The sequence below is a fragment of the Macaca nemestrina genome, chromosome 18, assembly GCF_043159975.1.
Source record: "Macaca nemestrina isolate mMacNem1 chromosome 18, mMacNem.hap1, whole genome shotgun sequence".
Classification (NCBI taxonomy): Eukaryota; Metazoa; Chordata; class Mammalia; order Primates; family Cercopithecidae; genus Macaca; species Macaca nemestrina.
The window spans coordinates 73,135,193-73,160,035 of NC_092142.1; the positions used below are offsets into that span (position 1 = coordinate 73,135,193).

Below are 24,843 nucleotides of genomic sequence, written 5' to 3' on the forward strand. Positions count from 1 at the left end.
GCTGTGATTTGGAGCAGCAGCTGCCCCCACACGAACCAGAGTTAGGGGAACTGCTGAGATACGACGAGAGTAGGGAGAGTTGGCCGGGCGCGGCGGCTCACACCTGTAATCCCAGCACTTTGGGAGGCCAAGGCAGGGAGATCACCTGAGGTCGGAAGTTCGAGATCAGCCTGACCAACATGGAGAAACCCCGTCTCTACTAAAAATACAAAATTAGCCAGCACTAATAATGGTGGCATATGCCTGTAATCTTAGCCACTCGGGAGGCTGAGGCAGGAGAATCGCTTGAACCCGGGAGGTGGAGGTTGCGGTGAGTGGAGATCGCACCATTGCACTCCAGCCTGGGCAACAAGAGCAAGACTCCGTCTCAGGAAAAAAAGTACGGCCCCAGAAGTGCGCTGAGTGCACCTCGTGCCCCAACCTGGCTTGGTGCTGGGTAGCTGAAAAGGGTTTTGGCCTGGGTAGAAGCCATCTGTCCTTGGCCATGTACAGAATGGCACAACCCGAGCCTCCACTGCTGGTGAGAAGTGGCACCCTGGTCCTACAAGGAAGACCCTGAGTAGCACCGCAGAGGGCAGGTGCACTGCTAGGAAGGCCAGGTACAACCTGACTGACTGACCACGAGGTGGGGTCTTTCCTGTGTCGCTACCAGCTCTGCTGGTTTGGGCTCAAGACTGCATGGTAGGAAGCTAGGTGACTGCCATTTGGAAGGCGGCCTGGTCCCCTCTCTCTGCACTCAGCTTCTCTAGGAAGGGCCGGCCTGGGTCAGCCCAAGGACCAGAATGAGTTTCTGGGGCCACACCTAGAACCCCTGACCAGGAAAAATACAAATTTTATTTTTTCCCTTCTGACATAACGTGTCTTTCTAGAGCAGGTCTGAAATAGTATCACACCAGTGGGGAGAGGACATAATGTAATTCTGAAGGGTGACTTCCTAGAGTAGATGGGGAGTCTGGAGCCCAAAGAGGGCTGTGTGGGGTACACACTGAGAACATTCCAGCAGTTTCAGGGAGATTGGAAACTCAGGGAGATCTGTTGGCTATCTGTTGACTGGCGGTGCATCGGGAGGGGAGTGAAGATCAGCTGTGTCTGCATTCAGACAAGGCTGAGGGTGCCCTCTGAGGGGTGGGGTGGGGATGGGCTGTCATCTGCCCCTTGCAAGAGAGCCTCAGCTTCATGAGGATGGCGACCTGGTGCAGTTCCAGGCCACCTCCTAACCGTGTCAGTCCCAGGACCATCATCTCGAAATGCAACCTCTAAAGAAGCTAAAACCCACCACTACAGGTTGGCCCTCTGCTTGTCTGGCAAGCCCTGTGTCCACTTCCATTGCCCCAGCTCCAGATCAGGCATCTCAGGTTGCTAAGGTGGCTTTCAAAACCTACGCAAGGCAAGGAGCTGTCTATCGAGAATGCCAGGAGCTGATGAGGCTGGAGGGGTTCCTGCTGCCTCCTGGCTGGCCTGATCTTCAGCGTGGTTCTTCACCTGTAGGGAAAACAGAAGCAGGATAGTGGCAGAGGGGCCGGAGGCATGGGAGGCTAGGAAAGGGGGGCCACCTACTCAACATCTAGTCTCCCCCACACCCCGATTTCCATTTCCTCCCCAGAGCTTTAGCAGCTCAGGGCTTCTCTATATTCTACTTAAGACCTAGAAACTCAGAACCACCAGGCTAAAGAAAGCAGTCGTCTACATGTAGCCGTTCTTTTCCCAGATATTACAGGTGTGACTCAGGATCTGGGCAGCAGTGAAAGCCCTCCTGAGCCCAGCAGACCGAACACAGAGCTGGGTGGGTAGATGGGGGAGGGCTCCAGCCCCATTGTGGGCCGGGCATGGCCTGCCTCAGACCAGCAAGAGGTGGTGGTTTTGGATGGGCAGGGAATATTCAGGTACTCTAATGCCACACACAGGGCTGTTACCAGTTCCAGGAAGGTTAGTGTGCCACAGCTTCCGCAGGGGGCATGGTCCATGCGGCAGCCAGAAACCCTGCAGCAGCAGCAGGAAGAGCGCAGGAAGCTGGGTTTTTTTTTTTTTTTTTCCTGAGACGGAGTTTTGCCCTTGTTGCCCAGGCTGGAGTGCAATGGTGCGATCTCAGCTCAGCAACCTCCGCCTCCCGGGTTCAAGCAATTCTCTCAGCCTCCAGAGTAGCTGGGATTACAGGCACGCGCCACCACACCAGGCTAATATATTATTTTTTGAGATGCAGTCTCTGTCACCCAGGCTAGAGCGCAGGGGCATGATCTCGGCTCACTGCAACCTCCGCCTCATGGGTTCAAGTGATTCTCCTGCCTTAGCCTCCCAAGTGGCTGGGATTACAGGCGCTCACCACCGTGCCCAGCTAATTTTTGTATTTTTAGTAGAGACGGAGTTTCACCATCTTGGCCAGGCTGGTCTCAAACTCCTGACCTCGCAATCCACGTGCCTCAGCCTCCCAAAGTGGTGGGATTAATGGTGTGAGCCACCACGCCCAGCCAATTTTTTGTATTTTAAGTAGAGACAGGGTTTCTCCATGTTGGTCAGGCTGGTCTCAAACTCCCAACCTCAGGTGATCCACCTGCCTTGGCCTCCCAAAGTGCTGGGATTACAGGCGTGAGCCCCTGCACCTGCCGAAACCCAAGACAAGCTTTCCAGCTGGGTCTCAGACAGGGGTCTGGGGCCATGGGGCACACCTGTGACATTCCCTTTACGGTGCTCCAGCCCTGTCCCCCCACTGCCTTCTGGGAGAAGGTATTTCAGCCTAGAACCGACCCTGGCACAGCTGAGCCCTCCAAGCCCAGGGTTGGGAGGCAGAAAACAGGACAGGGGCCCAGCCTACTGGGCATGACTCTGTGACAGAGGGAACACACCTCCCCCTCCGCACTACCTCGGGCTCCTGGACTGACCAGAGAGGCCCTCCCCCTTGCTCACAGGGAGGCCACAAGGAACCCAACACAAGTACGGTGGAGATGGGGCAGCGGGGCCGGGTCACTCACTGTCCACTCCGTGTCTGTGCCGCCCTCGTAGCCATCTGCCTCTGGACCAGCCTCCTCGCTCCGGGGCTTCTGCGGGGGCTCAGAGCTGCAGGAGGAGCCCTTGCTACCAGGACCCCTGTTTTTTCCACTGTCCTTTGTGGCTGTGCAGAGAAGGTCATCAGTCAATGGCTGGGTTTGGAGGCCCCAGCTGACCCCAGAGAGGCCACTTAATGCCCAGCAATGACCTAGGGCCTCTAAGACTCAAGAGGGCAAGAAACAGATGGGCTGGGACGTGTGGCTCTGTCTCCAGGCGGTTGCTGAGTGGGTGGGGATGACTCAGAAGCCACAAGAGTCCTTGAGCCTCAAGTACAGCCCAGGGATGGGGAGTGGGGAGTGTACTCCGGGGAGGGAGACCTGAAGACAGGGAAAGGCACAGGCAGGGCCCCAGGCACCGGGCATCTTCAGGAGTGGGGAAAGCTGGGCTCCCACAGAGCATGGGGATCAGACCTACGGGTGGGACCTGCTGCCGGTCCATGCGCTCCAGGCTCTGCAGCAGACTGTCCACCTGGGCTTTGATCTGCCACAGCGCCCCCTGGATGTCATGCAGCTCCTCGGTGGGGACTGCGGAGAGAGGGGCAGGGTTGGTGCCCAGGCTGGGCTCCGGGGCCTGCCGTGACAGCTGGTGCGGCCACCCAACTGCTCCCTAGCACTGCAGGTGTGACTGTGGCCCCCACTCACACTTTTTCTGCCCAGAGGGCAGGGGGCTGTTCCTGGAGACCCGTTGGGGGCTGAAGCCGCTCCTGACCCCCATGCCCATGTGGGCCCTCCGGATCTTGACAGGCATGTGGTTGATGAGTGTGGGCATCCGGATCCTCTGGTATTCATAGACCCTGGGGACAGGACAGAGAAGGAGTCAGGCCGGCCAGCCAGCCAGCCCCACCTGCCCAAGCTGTACATGATCTCTGTACAGCTTGTAGCTACTACTGCTGCTGTGAAGGACACAAATGGAAGGGGTCACGGTACACGACCAGAGGCTCTGCCTGGTGCCCAGTTGAACTTGGAAAACTGAAGGTCACAGCTCTTCCTTGGAATGCCAGCCTTCCTCAGTGCAAGAGCCCCTAGGGACTTGCCCAAGGTCACTTTGGGAGACCACAGCAAACCAGCTTCCCCAGTTGGCCTGTGCTAAGGGGTGCCTCCAGGTGGCAGTGGGGACACAATCACCCACAGGCTTCTGGCAGCCAGAGCCTGGCCTCCCCCTCCCCCTCCCCAAGGCTGCTCTGTGAAACCGGCACTGTTGATGCCCTGAGACTTTGTCTGGCAAAAGATGGAAGAGGTGTGTCAGAGCCAAAGCCCTGGCAGGGCATGGGAGCGCCTTCAATCCTTGCCTGAGAATCACTGGGGCCAGCAGGCAGGGCTAGGGACAGGGCAGTGGCCAGGTCACCTGGGCCTTTGTTCCAGGCCCTGGGAGACAGGATGGGTCCCAACGGCCCAGGCTTACTCACAAAACTGTGGCTCCCTACTTATCACACACCAGGCACCCCAGGGAACCTGTGCCAGGAGGGGGTCAGGGGAGCATGCAAAGAGACAGCTGGGTCCCAGCCTGGGCAGGAAGCTCTGGGGACCCTGCAGGAGCAGCTTCAGGTCCTTCCTGTGCCTGGGGAGGGCTCTGAGTTGGGGGAAAGGGAGGGGACGCGTGGTGATGGGTGAGGGTGGTAAAAAGTTATCAACTTTCCAGTCCTGTCGCTGTTGCCCCCAAGCTCAGGGCCAGCACACGAGGGGCGGAATGGAGGACATCCTGGGCACCTGCCCTATCCCCTCCATCTCCAGCCACCCCCTACTCCCACCCCTGCTTTCTGGCTCAGTAGGTCTGGGTAGGCGGTCTGGGTAGGCGGCCTGGGAAGCTTCCAATTCCGGTAGGAGGGGAGGGAGGAAAGGGAGGGGAGGGAGGAAAGGGAGGGGAGGGAGGAAAGGGAGGGGAGGGAGGAAAGGGAGGGGAGGGAGGAAAGGGAAGGGAGGGAGGAAAGGGAAGGGAGGGAGGAAAGGGAGGGGAGGGAGGAAAGGGAAGGGAGGGAGGGAAGGGAGGGAGGAAAGGGAGGGGAGGGAGGGAGGAAAGGGAGGGGAGGGAGGAAAGGGAGGGGAGGGAGGGAGGAAAGGGAGGGGAGGGAGGAAAGGGAGGGGAGGGAGGGAGGAAAGGGAGGGGAGGGAGGGAGGAAAGGGAGGGGAGGGAGGGAGAAAGGGAGGGGAGGGAGGGGAGGAGAGGGAGGGAGGGGAGGAAAGGGAGGGAGGGGGAGGAGAGGCAGGTCCAGCCGCAGGGTAGATGGACAAAGACCCCCTCGGGCCAGGAAGGACCAAGCAGTGAGAGCTGGGGCCAAGACAGCATTGGAGGTGAAGGCCTCCGAGGAGCAGGACCGCCCTGGAAAGTGTCCTTGACCCAGCCTTGCAGCCCCCTCCCGACGGCGAAACAGACCAGACTGGACAGGCAGGGCCAGGCCTGTGACCACCTGGGCTGCGGTGACAAACCCACATTCATTGAGGCATTGGTGATTCAGTGGTAGAATTCTCGCCTGCCATGTGGGAGGCCTGGGTTCGATTCCCGGCCAATGCACAGGGAATTCCTTTTTTGTTGTTGCTTTTTTTTTTTTTTTTTGAGATGGAGTCTTGCTCATCGCCCAGGCTGGAGTGCAGTGGCACGATCTCGGCTCACTGCAAGCTCCGCCTCCCGGGTTCACGCCATTCTCCTGTCTCAGCCTCCTGAGTAGCTGGGACTACAGTCGCCCGCCACCATGCCCGGCTAATTTTCTGTATTTTTAGCAGAGACAGGGTTTCACCGTGTTAGCCAGGATGGTCTCGATCTCCTGACCTCGTGATCCACCCACCTTGGCCTTACAAAGTGCTGGGATTACAGGCGTGAGCCACCGCACCCAGCCTGTTGTTGCTTTTTAAAGACAGGATCTTGGGACCAGTGCGGTGGCTCTCGTCTGTAATAGCAACACTTTGGAAGGCTTAGGTGGGTGGATCACGATGTCAGGAGTTTGAGACCAGCCTGGCCACCATGGTGAAACCCCATCTCTACTGAAAATACAAAAATTAGCCAGGCGTGGTGGCGGGCACTTGTTATCCCAGCTACTTGGGAGGCTGAGGCAGGAGAATCTCTTAAAACCAAAAGGCTGACGTTGCAGTGGGCTGAGATCGGGCAACTGTATTCCACCCTGGGCAACAAGAGCAAAACTCCGTCTCAAAAATACAAAAAATAAAAATTAAAATATGACAGGATTGCTGGGCGCAGTGGCTCATGCCTGTAATCCCAGCATTTTGGGAGGCCTAGGCAGGCAGATCACTTGAGGTCAGGAGTTTGAGACCAGCCTGGCCAACATGATGAAACCCTGTCTCTACTAAAAATACAAAAATTACCTAAGTGTGGTGGCGCCTGCCTGTAATCCCAGCTACTTGGGAGGCTGAGGCAGGAGAATTGCTTGAACCCAGGAGGTGGAGGCTGCAGTGAGCCAAGATCACGCCATTACATTCTAACCCCTAGGCAACAGAGTGAGACTTTTTTTTAAAAAAAAAAAAAAAAAAAAAAAAGGGATCTTGGCCAGGTGCCGTGGCTCACACCTGTACTCCAGCACTTTGGGAGGCCAAGGAGGGTGAATCGCCTGAGGTCAGGAGTTCGGGACCAGCCTGGCCAAAATGGTGAAACCTTATCTCTACTAAAAATGCAAAAAATTAGCCGGGCGTGGTGGTGGATGCTCGTAATCCCAACTACTCAGGAGGCTGAAGCAGGAGAATCACTTGAACCTGGGAGGTGGAAGTTACAGTGAGCGGAGATCACGTCACTGCACTCCAGCCTGGGCAACAAGAGTGAAACTGTCTCAAAAAAATATAAGGCAGGATCTTGCACTGTCGCCCAGGCGACATCATCTTAGTGGTATGATCCTACCTCACCGCAGCCTCGATCTCCCAGGCTCAAGAGATCATCCTGCCTCAGCCTCCCGAGTAGCTGGGACCACAGGCCAAAAATAAAATAATTAGTGCCTAATTATTTTTTGTAGAGACCGGGTCTCTTATCTTATCCAGGCTGGTCTCAAACCTGGGCTCACATGATCCTCCAGCCTCAGCCTCCCAAAGTGCTGGGATTACGGCGTGAGCCACTGTGCCCGGCCTAAGTGTATTTTTGTGAGTAGCCACAGAGGAACCATGCACTGGAAGGGGATTCTGCTGACTGCCGCCCAAGCTGAGACAAACAGGGAGAGACTGCGTTCGGGTACCTGCCCATCTGCAGCCACCTGTTGCAGGCAGGGGGTCCTTCCTCACGGGACCTCCCTGCCCTGGCCTGCCTTTGCCAGCACTGAGGCCAGGGCCTGTGTCCAGGTGGGTGGGCAGCCTTGTGCTTCTCTCCCCAAGGGGAAGGGCCTGGTTGGACGAGGGCAGTGGCTGCAGCTGCTCCCTGTAATGGCTACAGTCTGCAATCTGGGAACATCCCACAGCAACAAACTAAACACACCTTCGGGAATGGCTCTATGGGCAGAGGCCAAGCCACCTCCTCAAGTGTCCTCAGGGCTGGGCTGTGAGGCAGGAGGCGGGGAGCTGGGTGGGCAGTCCTTCCACTATGCCTTCCCCTCCATGTTGCCAAATTCCTTGTGTGTGTTGTGTGTGTGTCAGAGTCTCGCTCTGTCACCCAGGCAGTGGCACGATCTCGGCTCACTGCAACCTTGACCTCCTGGATTTAAGTGATCCTCCCACGTCGGCCTCTTGAGTAGCTGGGACTACAAGCATGCATCACCACACCCAGCTAATCTTTTCTTTTGCTTTTTCTTTTCTTTCTTTTTTGAGAGAGTCTTGCTCTGTCGCCCAAGCTGGAGTACAGTGGCACAATCTCGGCTCACTGCAACCTCTGCCTCCCGGGTTCAACCGATTATTATGCCTCAACCTCCCTGAGTAGCTGGAATTACAGGCACCTGCCACCGCGCCCGGCTAATTTTTGTATTTTTAGTAGAGATGGGGTTTCACCATGTTGGCCATGCTGGTCTTGAACTCCTGACCTCAGATGATCCACGCGCCTCAGCCTCCCAAAGTGCTGGGATTACAGGCGTGAACCACCGCGCCTGGCAAATTTTTATTTTATGTCTTGTAGAGATGGCAGTCTCACTATCTTGCCCAGGATTTTCTTAAACCCTGGGCTCAAGCGATCGGCCGCCTCAACCTCCCGGAGTGCTGGGACAACAGTCATGAGCCACCTCGGTGGGCCACACATTCCATTTTGAGACCCAAATCACATGGCTGGACTCGAGCAGCCCTCAGGGAGAGACCCTTCAGCAGCTCACTGCCCACCACGGCCCCAGCCCTGAGCGGTTCCTCCTCTGGGGACCATCCCAAGGGAGCAGGAGCCACCACCACAGCCCCTACCCACTGCTGCCGGCACTGCTGCGGGAACACTGGGCCCTCCTCTCTGGAGCCTCCTGGGGACAATCAGGTCTCAAGGAGGCCATCTATGCCCAGCTCTGCCCCAGGTCTCGAATGCCAGGCCCCTCTGAATGTGCTCTCAAGTCCCTGTGGGGCAGGCGGCGTCACTCCACATTGCCTCTGGGTCGCCCTACATCAACCCTGCCCCGGAGCTCCCCAGCGGGGGCTGGATGACTGGATCCAAGCCTGCTGGGTAAGGAGGTGGATGGAAAATATGAAATCCAATGAAAGATTGAACAGCCTCAAAAACAGCCACGTTAAAAAAAAAGCATGTGGGTTGGGTGAAATGGCTTCCAGCCCTTTGGGAGGCCAAGGCAAGAAGATCACTTGAGCCCAGGAGTTCGAGACCAGCCTGGGCAACACAGTGAGACCCCACCCATCTCTTAAAAAAAAAAAAAAAAAACTTAATTAGCCAGGCATGGTGGCATGTGCCTGTAGTCCCAGTTACCCGGGAGGCTGAGGTCAGAGGGTCACCTGAGCCCAGGAGTTCAGGGCTGCAGTGAGCGATGATGGCACCACTGCACTCCAGCCTGGGTGACACTGAGATCCTGTCTCCAAAACCAAATAAACATGACACGTGACCCATGAGCACACATCTGCTCAACAGTCCAAAACCAAAGCGGGGCAGAAGCCGCCCACACTGGCACATTGCGGGGTGGCACCGACCCCGGCTGCTGCTGGCAGGGAGCAGCTTGGCCTCATCTCTCTGGAGGTCAATGTGGAGGTACAGAGACACCTCAGAGCAGCCCACACCCCAGCTCTGCCACCCCACTTCCGGGGAGAGGAGACGAGGGGAAGACCAAAAGGAACTGGAGCTGTGGGTGCCGCAGCATCGACACCAGCACTGCCCCTAACAGTAGCCCCCCTCCGCCTGCCTCCCACCTCCCCGCCACCACCTGGATGCACACGAGCCATTACACATCAGCTCATGCGGCCGTTACACACGCCCAGCTGAGTGGACACAGGCCAACACGGCTCACACCCACGCCTCTGAAGAGGACTGGTTTGCTCACAGAAGCTGGTGAGCTCCTTTCCAAACATGTTCAAACATTATCTGGCTGAATGTGGTGCCTCACACTTATAATTCCCAGCACTTTATTATTAAGATGGAGTCTTAACTCTGTTGCCCAGGCTGGAGTGCAGTGGCACAATCTAGGTTCACTGCAACCTCTGCCTCTGGGTTCAAGCGATTCTCCCGTCTCAGCCTCCTAAGTAGCTGGGATCATAGGCACCCACCACCACGCCTGGCTAATTTTTGTATTTTTAGTAGAGATGGGGTTTTACCATGTTGGCCAGGCTGGTCTCAAACTCCTGACCTCAAGAGATCTCCCAAAGTGCTAGGATTACAGGTGTGAGCCACTGCACCCAGCCTAATCCCAGCACTTTGGGGGGCCAAGGTGAGAGCCTCCCTTGAAGCCAGGAGTTTGAGACCAGCCCAGCCAATATGGTGAAACCCCGTCTCCACTAAAATACAAAAATTCGCCAGTTGTGGTGGTGTGCCTCTGTAATCCCAGCTACTCGGGAGGCTGAGACAGGAGAATCACTTGAATCGGGGAGGCGGAGGTTGCAATGAACCGAGATTGCGCCTGGAGCTGAGTGGCAATGGAGTGAGACTCTGTCTCAAAACAAAACAAAAATTAGCCAGGCATGGTGGCATGCGCCTGTGATCCCAATTACTTGGGAGGCTAAGGTGGGAGGATTGCTTGAGCCCAGCAGGAGGTTGCAGTGAGCTGAGATTGCACCACTGTACTCCAGCCTGGGTGACAGAGCGAGACCCTGTCTCAAAAAAAAAAAAAAAAAAAAAAAGATTTCCTTAAAATTGCTTTAAGTTTCCCAAGTTAGGGGAACAATGTCAACCAGAAAGGTTCCCATTTGCTACTTCCCAAAGGTCAAGACCCAGAAATCGCCCCCGGACACTACCCCCTAGGGACCCTCACCTGGGGGGATCCAGGCTTCTCCAGGCAGAAGGAGGGGCCCTGCCTCGGTCAGGATGGGGGAGTTGGTGGCACCAGCTAGAAGGGGCTTTGGAATGCACTGGGTCAACTTCCTCAGTTGACAGAGAAAACTTAAGGCCCAGGGAGGAAGCCCTGAGCACCCTGAGCCACTGGGTGTGTAGCACACTTGGGGGGCTTCTGGGGTCCTTGTTCTGTCCCAGGGGAACCCAGAGCCCCATACAAGCTCGACAGCCACCAGCCCGCTCCCCGGCGGCCCCCAACGCGCTCCCCAGCGGCCACTAGCGTGCTCCCCGGCAGCCCCCAACGGGCTTCCCAGCGGCCCATCCTGACAGACTCACCAGAAAACACGTGTGCCCTGCTGCCTCTTCTGGCCTGGCTGGGCAGGGCCGGCCTTGGGATCTTGAGCCATGTCTAGATCTGGCAGCAAGAGAGCGGGGCAGGTGTGAGAGGCAAGGGAAGGGGCATGGGGGGGGATGGGGGTGGGGGTGCAGGGGGACTGGGCTACAAAAGCACACAGGGCTCCCCTCTTGCTTCTGCCTGGGTCTTCCCTCCAGAGCAGCAAAGCATGCGCCCCCTGCCACCTCCCCACACGGGCCACAGGCAGCCTGGCCTCTCACAGCCCCAGGCCCCCCACCCAGAGCGGGGATCAGACCTTAGGGGTCATCCTAGAGGTTCCCCGAGACAAAGAGACAAATGGCTTCAACACCAAACCGAACCAAGGATAGGGAAGGGTACTCTACTGTTTCCTTCAGACCCGAACCAACTGTCTGATCAACCCCACACCCAGGCCCTGGAATTTAGGGCGCTACCGTCCAACGGCAGGAGGGGGAAGCCTGGGATCCTTGGGTCCTCTGAGGAGATACCCAGCCCTCGTCCGGGCTAATTCTCAAATGTCCTCTGCTGCCCGCCCAGGGCAGAGAGCCGCTGCCCTGCAGCCCGCCCACTGCTAGCCCGCTGCCAGCCCCCATCCCACACCTGCCCAAGCTAAGCTCTGGCTCTGGCTACTGCCACCATGGCCAGCGAGGCTCCAAGGAAGAAGCAAAGCAGCACTTCTTCATTTTTCTGTTTTATATTATTTAAATAGAGATGGAGGTTTCATTATATTGCCAAAGCTAGTCTAGCATTCCTGGCCTCAAGTGGTCCTTCTGCTTCAGTCTCCCAAAGTGTTGGGAATACAGGCATGAGCCACTGCGCACAGCCTACTTTTCACAAAATAGTTGAACATTAGGCCGGGTGCAGTGGGTCATGCCTGTAATCCCAGCACTTTGGGACGCCAAGGTGAGAGGATTGCTTGAGGCCAGGAGTATAAAAAGAAAAAGAATTATATAAAGGTTTTTTTTTTTTTCTCCCCCTGAGATGGAGTTTCACTCTTGTTGTCTGGGCTGGAGTGCAATGGCATGATCTCGGCTCACTGCAACCTCGACCTCCTAAGTTCAAGTGATTCTCCTGCCTCGGCCTCCCAAGTAGCTGGGATTACAGGTGTGTGCCACCACACCTGGCTAATTTTTGTATTTTTAGTAGAGATGGAGTTTCACCATGTTGGCCAGGCTGGTCTCAAACTCCTGACCTCAGGTGATCCACCCGCCTAGGCCTCCAAAAGTGCTGGGATTATAGGCATGAGCTACTGTGCCCACCCATAAAATTTTTTAAAAAGAATTTAAAGTTCATCAAATCATTGCCCTCAGACAGGTAACCTCCCAGACCCAAGACCCAGATTATTTACCTTGAAGTCAAAAGAGAAGCATCACAGAAAGTCAAGGTGCCCACAACGAGATGCAGCAGCCACACTGGGCATTCCTTCTGGACTGAACTCAGATGAAAGTGCTCCTGGCAGAGGCAGCCCTGATTGTTGGCAGGTTCGAGAGGCCAGTAAGGCCTATCATGGTGGCTCATGCCTGTAATCCCAGCACTTTGGGAGGCCGAAGCAGGAGGATCACTTAAGCCCAGAAGTTCAAGACAAGTCTGGGCAACATAGACAGATGCTCATCTCTATTAAAAACAAACAAACAAAAAAAGACAAAAATTAGCCAGGCGTGGTAGGTATCATGCATGTAGGTATCTGAGAGGCTGGGGTGGGAGGACCACATGAGCCCAGGAGCTCAAGGCTGCAATGAGCAGCAATTGTACCACCGCACTCCAGTCTGTGCAACAGAGTGAAGCTCAAGGCTGCAATGAGCAGCAGCTGTACCACCACACTCCAGTCTGTGCAACAGGGTGAGACCCCAGCTTAAAAAAGGTCAGTAATGCTTTATGAAATCCTGTTAAATTTGGCAGATTTGAAACACAAATTAAATGACCCCGCGGCCAGGCGCGGTGGCTCCCACCTGTAACCCCAGCACTTTGGGAACCCAAGGCAGGTGAATCACTTGACGTCAGGAGCTTGAGACCAGGCTGGCCAACATGGTGAAACCCTGTCTCTATAAAAACACAAAAATTAGCCAGGCACAATGTGTGCCTGTAGTCCCAGTTACTTGGGTGGCTGAGGCAGGAGACTTGCTTGAACCCAAGAGGCAGAAGTTCCAATGAGCTGAGATCATGCCACTGCACTCTAGTCTAGTCTGGTAGTCCGCACTCTGCTCTGTCTCAAAGAAAAAAAAAAAACCTCACCCACTTTTTTTTTTGAAGATAGAATCTCCCTCTGTTACCAAGGCTGGAGGGCAGTGGCACAATCATTGCTTTTTGCAACCTTGACCTTCCAGGCTCAAACAATTCTCTAACATCAGCCTCTGCTTCACACCTGTAACTGGGACTACAAGTGCGCACCATCATGCCCAGCTATTTTTTTCTCTGTAGAGATGGGATCTCACTATATTGTCCAGACTAGTTTTGAACTCCTGGCCTCAAGCAGTCTTCCTGCCTCGGCTTCTCAAAGTGCTGGTATTATAGGCATTAGGCAGCACACCCAGATTCACTTTAAAAATTTATGGTGGAATATGGGCCAGGCGTGGTGGCTCACATCTGTAATCCCAGCACTTTGGGAGGCTGAGGCAGGTGGGTAATTTGAGGTTGGGAGTTTGAGACCAGCCTAACATGGAGAAATCCTGTCTCTACTAAAAATACAAAATTAGCTGGGCATGTAATCCCAGCTACTTGGGAGACTGGGGCAGGAGAACCACTTGAATGTGGGAGGTGGAGGTTGCAGCAAACCAAGATTGCACCATTGCACTCTAGCCTGGGCAAACAAGAGCAAAATTCCATCTCAAAAAAAAAAAAAAAAAATTATGGTGGAATATTATAGTTGCCAACAAAACCGGCCAGCTAAGTGTTAGCAGGAGGCTTTTTTTTCTTTTGAGACGGAGTCTTGCTGTGTCGCCCAGGCTGGAGTACAGTGGCGTGATCTCGTCTCACTGCAAGCTCTGCCTCCCGGGTTCACACCATTCTCCTGCCTCAGCCTCCCGACTAGCTGGGACTACAGGCGCCCGCCACCACACCCGGCTCATTTTTTGTATTTTTTTTTTTTTTTTTTTTTTGAGACGGAGTCTCGCTCTGTCACCCAGGCTGGAGTGCAGTGGCCGGATCTCGGCTCACTGCAAGCTCCGCCTCCCGGGTTCACGCCATTCTCCTGCCTCAGCCTCCCGAGTAGCTGGGACTACAGGCGCCTGCCACCTCGCCCGGCTAAGTTTTTGTATTTTTAGTAGAGACGGGGTTTCACTGTGTTACCCAGGATGGTCTCGATCTCCTGACCTCGTGATCCGCCCGTCTCGGCCTCCCAAAGTGCTGGGATTACAGGCTTGAGCCACCGCGCCCGGCCTATTTTTTGTATTTTTTAGTACAGATGGGGTTTCACCGTGTTAACCAGGTTAGTCTCGATCTCCTGACCTTGTGATCCGCCCGCCTCGGCCTCCCAAAGTGCTGGGATTACAGCCGTGAGCCACCACGCCTGGCCAGCAGGAGGCATTTTATTTTTTTGAGACAGTCTAGCTCTGTCGCCCAGGCTGGAGTGCAGTGGCGCGATCTCAGCTCACTGCAAGCTCCGCCTCCCGAGTTCACGCCATTCTCCTGCCTCAGCCTCCCAAGTAGCTGGGACTACAGGCGCCCGCCACCACGCCCGGCTAATTTTTTGCATTTTTAGTAGAGACGGGGTTTCACCATGTTAGCCAGGATGGTCTCGATCTCCTGACCTCGTCATCTGCCCACCTCGGCCTCCCAAAGTGCTGGGATTACAGGTATGAACCACCGCGCCCGGCCAGGAGGCATTTTAAAGAATACAAAGGAGTTCTATCAGCATGTACATGGGTAGATAAAAATAAAAACTAAAAACAAAGGAGTCCTACACCCTGCATCCATCCTGTGGCCTTGGGCCATAGGAAGCACAAAGCAGGGCTCAAGGGCCATTGTCCCACAGTTGCTGTTTTGATGACACTGGCTGTATGTGCTGCTGCTGATAGTGACAGGAGACAGATCCTAGGCAGACAGGGTGAGTCCCCCGTGAAACCTCACCATGAAGCAAAAAAAAGCCTGAAATCCAGCATCGGAGAACTTCTATTCCTGTTTGTCCACTCTTTCCTGATTGGTTCTTTCTGAATAATGCTTTTTAACCAATCAAAGGTTACCTTTTCCAATGCTACCTATGGCCTGCCCCTCCTCATTCTGTGCCCCTAAAAACTCCAGAGCCAGCCACAATGATAGAAACCACCAGACTTCAGGTGGTTGACCCACCCTCGCATCCCCTCTCTGCTGAGAGCCGTTTTGTTGCTCAGTAATATTCTTCTCTGCCTTCCTCACTCTTTGTCATTTGTGACCTCGTTCTTCTTGGACATGGCACAAGAACTCAGGACCCACCAAATATGGGTACAGGGAAGGCTGTAACATCATGGCCCTGTCCTCCACCAGCTGAGGGCAGCCACCCACATGACAGAAGCAGCAGCAGGGCAAAACCAGCTCTAGAGTCAAGGGCCAGAGCAGGGCAAGGGGCTGGCAGAGCTGTTAACATGCTGCTGTCTGTCAGGCTGTGGACAGTGGGACTAAAAGAGCTAATTAGCTGGCCAGACCCAGTGGCTCATGCCTGTAATCCCAGCACTTTGGGAGGCCAAGGAGGACAGATCACCCGAGGTCAGAAGTTTGAGATCAGCCTGGCTAATGTGGTGAAACCCCGTCTCTACTGAAAATACAAAAATTAGCTGGGCATAGTATCAGGCACCTGTAATCCCAGCTACTTGGGAGGCTGAGGCACAAGAATCACTTAAACCTGGGAGGCGGAGGCTGCAGTGAGCCAAGATCGCACGCCATTACACCACAGCCTGGGCAACAAGAGCAAAACTCTCTCAAAAAAAAAAAAAAAAAAGCTAACTAGCTATAACATCCTCTGGTGCTGTGGGGTCATGGACACCCCTGCCTGGACACCATCACGTCACCCTCGTCTGGATGCCAGAGTCCACTGTGGAAGTGGCTTGTGACACTCCTGTGGCTCTAGCCACAAGCACCACACAAAACCCGTTTCTGTGCCAGCACTTGGAATTGCCAGCTGGACCCCACACTCGCTTACTCACACACCCCCTCCCACCAGGTACTGGACAGTTACGGTGGCCAAGAGATCCTCTCCAGACAGCAGACCAGGCATGGCCCAGTGGGCCAAATGGACAGGGTATCTCCTACAATATCCCCAGGCCTACACAAGGCCTGGGGCAAAGGCGTCACTGGTCGGAGGTCTCCGGCTGACAGGTTACCAAGAAAAATCCTACATCACTGCTTGAAAGGCCCCATCTGCATCTAGAAGGGCAGATGGAGGCTTCCAGTCACATGTGCGGGGCTGAGGCAGGAGAATAGGGTCTGGAGGCAGGGAATTTAAGGCCAATCCATGCTGACTTCCTAAAGCTGAATCAAGGGAAAACAGCAAAGTCTGGGGGCAGGGAACTTAAATCCAATCCATCTCCTAAAGTTCAATCAAAGGGAAAACGCCTGGGCCTAGGGGCAGGGAACCTGAGGCCAATTAACACCAACTTCCAAAAGTTAAATCAAAAGGGAAAACCCCATCTCCACATGCCCAAGTAGCAAAGGATCAAAGGCTTCCCTCCCTATCCCCTCCTACCTCCACTGCATCTCAGACGGGAAGGGAGAGTGTCCTGGATTAGCCGCAGGCCAAGCATGGGCCATCCCTTCATCTGCATACGGCGCCAGTTCACATTACCTTTCTGTGAGCCACAGACCAAATCCTTCATCCAGATAAGGGGTAGCCAATAGAACCTCAAAAGGAGTACTTAAAACCCAGGTGGCCGGGTGCCATGGCTCGCACCTGTAATCCCACCACTTTGGGAGGCTGAGGTGGGCCGATAACAAGGTCAGGAGTTCAAGACCAGCCTGTCCAACATGGTGAAACCACATCTCTACAAAAAAAAAAAAATACAAACATTAGCCGGGTGTGGTGGTGTTTGTCTGTAATCCCAGCTACTTGGGAGGCTGAGGCAGGAGAATCACTTCAACTCAAGAGGCGGATGTTGCAGTGAGCCAAGATCATGCCACTGCCCTCCAGCCTGGGTGACAGAGAGATGTCTCAAAAAAATAAAATTAAAATTAAAATTAAAATTAAATAAAAATTTAAAAATAAAAATAAAAAATTAAATAAATAAATAAAATAAATAAATAAAACAAGGCCAGGCATGGTGGCTCAAGCCTGTAATCCCAGCACTTTGGGAGGCCGAGACGGGCGGATCACGAGGTCAGGAGATCGAGACCATCCTGGCTAACATGGTGAAACCCCGTCTCTACTAAAAAATACAAAAAGCTAGCCGGGCGAGGTGGTGGGCGCCTGAAGGCCCAGCTGCTTGGGAGGCTAAGGCAGGAGAACGGCGTAAACCCGGGAGGCAGAGCTTGCAGTGAGCTGAGATCCGGCCACTGCACTCCAGCCTGGGTGACAGAGCAAGACTCCGTCTCGAAAATATAAATAAATAAATAAAACAAAATAAATAAAATTAAAAAATAAAATAAATAAAATTAAATTAAAATAAAATAAAATAAATAAAATAAATTTAAAAATAAAATAAATAAAAAATAAATAAAATAAAATAAAATAAAACTCAGGAAACTTTGTAACCAGGCTCTGGAGCTGCTTGCTCAGGCCTACTCCCACCCTGCAGAGTGCTTTATTTGTTTCATAAATTTCTGCTTTCACTGCTTCCTTCCCGTGTTTCTTTCCTATGTTACTTTGTGGGTTTTTTGTTCAATTCTTTGTTCAAAATGCCAAGGACTTGGACAGCTCACACTCACAGCCCTGCTTCCTGGAACAGGCCTGGCTGAGTTCCAGCTGTGCAGTGAAGCCAAACTGGGGCAGGCAGGGGACCCTGGACTCCCTCTCATGATCTGGACAGAGATACAGTCTGGGGGTACACCTGGTCTCAGACCAGCCCCGGATTCTTTGGTGACCTGAAGGCAGCTGGCTGGCCATTGGAGCTGGCAGAGTCCCCTGAACGATACAGGGAAGGAGTCTCTGCAGCAATGTTTAGAATCACATGTGGGGCGGAGTGAGGAACCCCCTGGCTGCTGAACCAGGGGCGTCCGTGAGCCAGGACCACTGTGCACCGAGGGCCGGAATCCAGGCTCCTCTGACCGCGAGCCAGGACCGCTGGGCACCGAGGGCAGGAATCCAGGCTCCTCTGTCCGCGAGCCAGGACCGCTGGGCACCGAGGGCCGGAATCCAGGCTCCTCTGCCCCAGGACCCGAGGTATGCTGTGACTGCAGGAACAGGCAGGACCCCATCCCCTTATTCCCAAATGCAGTCACACCCAGACGGGCCCACTTGGAAGGACCCTGCACTTCATTTACACTCTACTGTCCTCATCTTGAAATCTTAAGCACATGCCTATAATCCTACTACTTTGGAAGGCCGAGGCAGGTGGATCACCTGAGGTCAGGAGTTCGAGATCAGCCTGCTGGAGAAACCCTGTCTCTACTAAAAATACAAAAATTAGCCAGACGTGGTGGCAGGCACCTGGAATCCCAGCTCCTTGGGAGGCTGAGGCAGGAGAATCACTTGAACCTGGGAGGCAGAGGTTGCAGTGAGCAGTGATCGTGCCACTGCACTCCAGCCTGGGTGACAGAGACTCTGCCTCCACAAAAAAAAAAAATAATAATTCTTAGTAACTTTTGAATATTTGAATAAGGGCCTCACATTTTCATTCTGTACCAGGCCCCGCAAATGATGTAGCTGGCCCTACACACCCGCCTTGCTCACCAGTTGCCCAAAGTGGCTGACCTGGAAGGATGCTTCAGGCTGAAGCCTGCGGTGCTTATGTCTTGGGAACTGCAGTCTTCACTCTGAACAAAGGGCAGCCAGGTGGAAGAGGCTGGGGACAGGCCCAGAGGAACCTTACAGCCTCTATCTTTCCCTTCCACCTGGTACGTTGGGCTCCCCTCCAGCAAGCTTGTTTCAGATAAAGGGCTATATTCTCCCAGTGAGGTGACAAAGTCAGGAGGAAGGAAACCTCGGGGCGGGCTGGAGAGCTCTTCGCTGAGCTTGTCCACTGTTTCTGGTGTTCCCACTGTGCAGAGGAAAAGGTGACTCCCCAAGCAGTGAGATCTCCCGCTTCCCAGCCCGGGCTCTGTCTGCCTTGGCCGAGGCTGGGCTGGGCGACCGCCTGTGAGCAGCCACGCTCCTCAGGATGCCGCGCTGCAGCCTGACCCTATAGAAAGCCAAGTCCACACACTGCTCCTTAACCTCCACCCCCAAGAATCAGGCTGCTTGGCCTTGTCTCTGCTGTGGCCCCAGCACTTGAGCCCTACCTGCCAGACTGGGAACTTCGATGGCCAGTTAGCGATGGCATCTAAGCCACCTTTGCGACATCGGCCCTGGAACGGGCTGTTGCATGTGGAGCTCAGCAACTGTTCCTCCAAGTGCCTCAGGACCCGATTCCCTCTCATCATCCCTACAATAGCTTTTCCTTTTGAGGGCTCAGGACAGGGGTCGCAGGCCTCCTGCTCCCAAGAAGCAGAGAAGGGGACATGGGGCTGCAGGGCCAACACAGGGAGAGAGTCCTCCAGAGTCCTCCTCCTGCCACCTGCTCTTTGCAGCTGTGGCCAGACCTGGAGGCAGGAGACACAGCCCCAGGGTTCTGCGGCAGCCCCTGCCGCCTTCCTCCAAGATGGCATTCTGGGTGCTCTGAGCAAAACTGGACGCTGGCAGGAAGCAGCTCAGCCCCGGCCTTCACTGGCAGGGCAGGCACCCTCTCCTGACCTGGGGCCTCACAGGCCCTCCTTTGGCACATACTGAACTGTTTGCGGAGCTATCTGTGCCACCAGGCCATCTCCGTCTTCCCTCCCAGACTGAGAGAGAATGGACAGAGCCGCTCTTTGGATCTCCCTGTCCCTGTGCAAGGCCGGGGAAGCAGTGGGCGAGGGAGGAGCTGGCAGGAGCAGCACTGCTTTGGCTCCGCAGCCTGCACCTTCAAAACCAGACAGAACAGGAAAATCGGACTCCAGGACTGGGAGGGCAATGAGTCCAGATGCCCTCCCCCTCCTAGCTCTCACCCAGAAGCCCTCTAAGATGCCAGAGCGAGGGCTTTTCATCTTTACTTTCCTCCTGAAAGCTGGGACCCCATGAAATCAACAAGGAGCAAGTGAGTATTTCCTGGAGGAAGCTCCACCTCTCAGCTGCTCTGCTTCTCAGGGACATCTACCCCGGCACCGAACCCCTGAAGATTTCAGTTCAATGCAGCCCTCAGCCTAATCCCACGGGGAGCTCCAGGCTGTGAACTGCACCACATCTGAGATTATCTTTGTTTTTTTTTTTGTTTTATTTTTGGAGACAGAGTCTCGCTCTGTCGCCCAGGCTGGAGTGCAGTGGAGCGATCTCGGCTCACTGCAAGCTCCGCCTCCCGGGTTCACGCCATTCTCCTGCCTCAGCCTCCCGAGTAGCTGGGACTACAGGCACCCGCCACCACGCCCGGCTAGTTTTTTCTATTTTTTAGTAGAGACGGGGTTTCACCGTGTTAGGCAGGATGGTCTCCATCTCCTGACCTCGTGATCCACCCACCTCAGCCTCCCAAAGTGCTGGGATTACAGGCATGAGCCACCACGCCCGGCCTGTTTTTTGAGACAGTTTCACTCTGTTGCTGAGGCTAGGGTGCAGTGGCGCAATCTTGTCTCAGCAGCCTCCACCTCCTGGGTTCAAGGATTCTTCTGCCTCAGCCTCCCGGGTAGCTGAGACTACAGGCACGCACCACCACACCTGGCTAATTTTTCTATTTTTAGTAGACGGGGTTTAACTACGTTATCCAGGTTGGTCTCAAACTCCTGACCTCAAGTGATCCAGCCACCTCGGCCTCCCAAAGTGCTGGGATTACAGGCATGAGCCACCGCTACCGGCCCGAGATTGTCCTTTCTGTCTCCTCCAACACCTGGCCCACCCTGAAAGTCACATCTTCCCCCTTCTCCAGTCTCAGGATAAACAGCAGCAGCGCTTCTCGGAGAAATCTGCACACCGGACGATACTTTCCAAAGTCCTTTCACATTTTGTAGAGGAACCCTGTGACCTAAGAAGAGCGCATATCTTCACCCCATTTCTCAGATGAGTAAACAGAGGCCCAGGGAGACAAAGTTAACTTGCACAAGGCCAGAAGTGGGGATGTAATCAATCCACGCTTGTTTCCTAGGCATGGAATCTTTCCAATACCCTAGTACTCACCCACACTCTCCCCCAGCACTGTTTCTTTAAGTCTGTCAATGTCTAGCCAGCAGCGAAACCCAAACCTTCATGTAGCCTGAAACAAACATCCGCAACTGTGCTGGGAACAGAAGTCACACAGCAGGCACTGTGTTCAGGTTCAAAGCATATAGAAATGGTGTGTGAGCTGGGCATGGTGGCTCACACCTGTAATCCCAGCACTTTGGGAGGCCGAAGTGGGTGGGTCATTTGAGGTCAGGAGTTCAAGACCAGCCTGGCCAACATGGTAAAACCCCATCTCTACTAAAGTAAAAAAATTAGCTAGGTGTGGTGGCACGTGCCTATAATCCCAGATAGTCGGGAGGCTGAGGCAGGAGAATCACTTGAACCCAGGAGGCAGAGGTTGCAGCGAGCCAAGATCACGCCACTGTACTCCAGCCTAAACAGAATGAGATTCTGTCTCAAAAAAAAGAAAGAATGAATGGTGTGTGGAGAGGCCCAGCCAGGACCACAACAGCCTGCTTCAGGGGCAGCCTTGGGCTGTTCCCACTTACCAGGCAATTTTTATTTCATGCACTTTTTTCACCTACATCAAAGATGTATAGGGCCGGGCACAGTGGCTCTCGCCTGTAATCCCAGCACAGTGGGAGGCTGAGACAGGCAGATTGCTTGAGCCCAGGAGTTGAAGAACAGCCTGAGCAATATGGCAAAATCCCATCTCTACTAAAAATATAAAAAATAGCCAGGTGTGGTGATGTGCCTCTGTAGTCCCAGCTACTCAGGAGGCTGAAGCAGGAGAATCACTGGAGCTCCAGAGGTTGAGTCTGAAGTGAGCTGAGGTCACTTCACTGCAGTCCAGCCTGAGTGACAGAGTGAGAACCTGTCTCAGAGAGAGACAGAGGAAGAAGAGGGGGAGAGAGATAGTGGGGAAATCAGAGATAGAAAAGAGAAAGAGAAAGAGAAAGAAAAAAAGAAAAAAGAAAAAGATTAAGAAAAAAAGGAAAGAAAAAGAAAAAAGACAGAAAGGAAAAAGAAAAGAAAAAGAAAAAATGCTGCATCTGTTTGAAGACAAGAGTCAGCTGAAGCTGATTCAGGGCGTGCTGGGAAGTCAGGTGGGCCACCCCTGTGCTTCCCGCGCGCGGCCAGATCACCTGGTGGAGGTACCATTGGTTTGGGGCCCCTCTCTCAGCATTCTCCACTGGAGAAGACAGCTCTACACCAGAGAGTGAGGGTGGGAACCTGCTCACTGCTGTCTGCTCAGGGCTGGGCATGAGGCAGGTGCTCAATAGGGGTCTGGGGAATAAATGAATGAACCATCACGGGGCCAAGCACCTGGAAGCGGGCTGGCAATGCTTGCTCGGGACTCCGGGTTCAGACAGCTCCCCAAGTGGAGTTCCTCCTGCATTGCCACAGCTGAGTGCGTGGAGCACGGGTAGGGCAGCTAATGAGCAGGGTCATCATGAATGACAGATGACACCAGGACAGGGGAGGTCAGTAGCCAGATGGGAAGAAAGCAGAATGAAACAGCGGTCGGCCAGGTGCGGTGGCTCAAGCCTGTAATCCCAGCACTTTAGGAGGCCAAAGCAGGTGGATCACCTGAGGTCAGAAGTTTGAGATTAGTCTGGCCAACATGGTGAAACTCCATCTCTACTAAAAATGCAAACGATTAGTCGGGCATGGTGGCGCACACCTGTAATCCCAGCTACTCAGGAAGGTGAGGTAGTAGAATCTCTTGGACCCGGGAGGTGGAGGTTGCAGTGAGCCGAGATTGCACCACTGCACTCCCACCTGGGCAACAGAGCAAGACTAGTCTCAAAAAAAAAAAAAAAAAAAAAAAAAAAAAGGCACCACATTGATGGAAGGACAATAAAGAAATTGAGTCCAGGCGCGGTGGCTCACGTCTGTAATCCTAGCACTTTGGGGGGCCGAGGTAGGTGGATCACCTGAGGTCAGGAGTTCGAGACCAACCTGACCAACATGGAGAAACCCCGACTCTACTAAAAATACAAAAATTAGCCGGGCATGGTGGCACATGCCTGTAATCCCAGCTACTCGGGAGGCTGAGGCAGGGGAATCACTTGAACCTGGGAGGCGTAGGTTGTGGTGAGCTGAGATTGCGCCATTGCATTCTAGCCTGGGTAACAAGAGTGAAACTCTCTCAAGAAAAAAAAAAAGAAAAGAAAGAAAAAAAGAAAAAGAAAGAATAAAGAAATTGGGCCAGGCACAGTGGCTCGTGCCTGTAATCCCAGCTTTTTGGAAGAATGAGGTAGGAGGATTGCTTGAGCCCAGGAGTCTGAGGGTGCTGTGATCACACCATTAAACTCCAGCCTAGGTGACAGAGTGAGGAGCTGTCTCCCCACCCCCATCCCCCAAAAAGAGAAGGTAACTGGGCAAAGAAGTTATTTTTAGTCAAGACTGGCTTTCATCATATTGGCCAGGCTGATCTTGAACTCCGGACCTCAGGTGATCCACCCACCTCGGCCTCCCAAAGCGTTGGGATTACAGGCATGAGCCACGGTGCCCAACCTTGTCTTCTCTTTTAATCCTCACAATCCTCTCACAAAGCAGGTGCTATTAATACCTGCGTCTTACAGAACGGTTAACAGATGTGTCCGGGACTGCATGGAGAACTTGAGAAAGCAATGAGATCTCACTCCCCTGCCCCGTGACCAATACCCTGTTCCAAGTTAGATGACATCACAGATACTCAGGGCACCCAGATGCAGGCAGGGCCTGGTCCTGCCAGCTCCAGGCCCTGCTGCCTTCACACCAGGCCGCTCTCTACTCACTTCACCCTGCACGGAATGCAATGGTGAGGCCCTGGTCAGAACACGGGGCTGATGAAGCCAGCACAGTAGGCTGAGTCCCAGATCAGGTGGCTTTTTTTTTTTTTTTCCCTGAGACGGAGTTTCACTCTTGTTGTCCAGGCTGGAGTGCAATGGCGCCCTCTCAGCTCACTGCAACCTCTGCCTCCTTGTTCAAGGAATTCTCCTGTCTCAGCCTCCCGAGTAGCTGGGATTACAGGTGCATGCCACCACACCTGGCTAGTTTTTGTATTTTTAGTAGAGATGGGGTTTCATCACATTGGTCAGGCTGGTTTCAACCTCCTGACCTCAGGTGATCCACCCACCTTGGCCTCCCAAAGTGCTGGGATTACAGGCGTGAACCACTGCGCCCGGCCGTTTTTGTTTTGTTTTGTTTTGTTTTTTGAGGCGTCTCACTGTCATCCAAGCAGGAGTGCAATGGTGGTCTTGGAGTGCAGGCTGGTCTTGAATTCCTGACCTCAGGTGATCCGCCCACCTTGGCCTCCCAAAGTGCTGGGATTACAGGCATGAGCCACAGCGCCCAGCCCAAGGTGGCTTATTGCAGTGGATGTGAGCCATTATTCTGGTACCCCACATCTGAACACCCTTCCTGTGTTACAGGTGTCCCCAGACTTTGAGACAGAGCTTGCCTTACCTGAAAGAAGCTAAAAATGGCCTTTTAGCTGCCTCCCTTCCCTGGCCTCCCTTGCGGCTTCGGCCTGGGTACTGACTTAGCTCTTCCAATCAGACCCATACACCCACCTTTGTCTTTTTTGTTTTTTGAGACAAGATCTCACTCTGTCACCCAGGCTGGAGTACAGTGGCACAATCTCCCACCTCAGCCTCCTGAGTAGCTGGGACTACAGGTGTGCCACCATGCCCACTAAATTTTGTATTTTTTGTAGAGTTGACGCTTCACTACGTTGCCAGGCTAGGCTCAAGCGATCCTACTGCCTCAGCCTCCCAAAGTGCTAGGATTACAGGCATGAGCCACCATGCCCAGCCTGTTTTGTTTTTAAGAGACAGAGGTCTTACTCTGTCACCCAGGCTGGAGTGTAGTGGTGTGATCATAGCTCACTGTAGGC

General features: G+C 54.0%; 1 protein-coding gene and 1 non-coding gene across 3 annotated transcripts; one reads left to right on the top strand and one right to left on the bottom strand.

Annotated features, from left to right (window-relative positions):
- Positions 1-812: 812 nt before the first annotated feature.
- On the bottom strand, positions 813-16,842 carry LOC139359912 (RNA-binding Raly-like protein). Of its 2 annotated transcripts, none has more exons than XM_071084935.1 (7): positions 16,488-16,842; positions 12,084-12,349; positions 10,699-10,777; positions 3,684-3,835; positions 3,453-3,566; positions 2,967-3,106; positions 813-1,482 (listed from the first exon to the last, which is right to left on the bottom strand). In XM_071084935.1, exons 3-7 carry the CDS (start codon positions 10,767-10,769, stop codon positions 1,372-1,374), a joined length of 588 nt encoding a protein of 195 aa, XP_070941036.1. In that variant the 5' UTR covers positions 10,770-10,777; positions 12,084-12,349; positions 16,488-16,842; the 3' UTR covers positions 813-1,371. The 2 variants fall into 2 exon arrangements, with proteins under 2 accessions (XP_070941036.1, XP_070941034.1); XM_071084933.1 differs by having other exon boundaries at positions 16,389-16,842.
- Positions 5,480-5,550, top strand: TRNAG-GCC (transfer RNA glycine (anticodon GCC)). The gene has a single exon. It is a non-coding gene; the product is annotated as a tRNA-Gly (tRNA).
- Positions 16,843-24,843: the final 8,001 nt, after the last annotated feature.

What these genes read in the sequence shown, in the direction of transcription:
- LOC139359912 (XM_071084935.1), bottom strand. Translation starts at nt 10,769, where the DNA reads ATGGCTCAAGATCCCAAGGCCGGCCCTGCCCAGCCAGGCCAGAAGAGG. An exon ending in GCAGCAGGTCCCACCCGTAG is followed by an intron (nt 3,107 to 3,452) that starts GTCTGATCCCCA and finishes TTCTCTGCACAG; the next exon opens with CCACAAAGGACAGTGGAAAA. An exon ending in GCACAGACACGGAGTGGACA is followed by an intron (nt 1,483 to 2,966) that starts GTGAGTGACCCG and finishes TTTTCCCTACAG; the next exon opens with GTGAAGAACCACGCTGAAGA.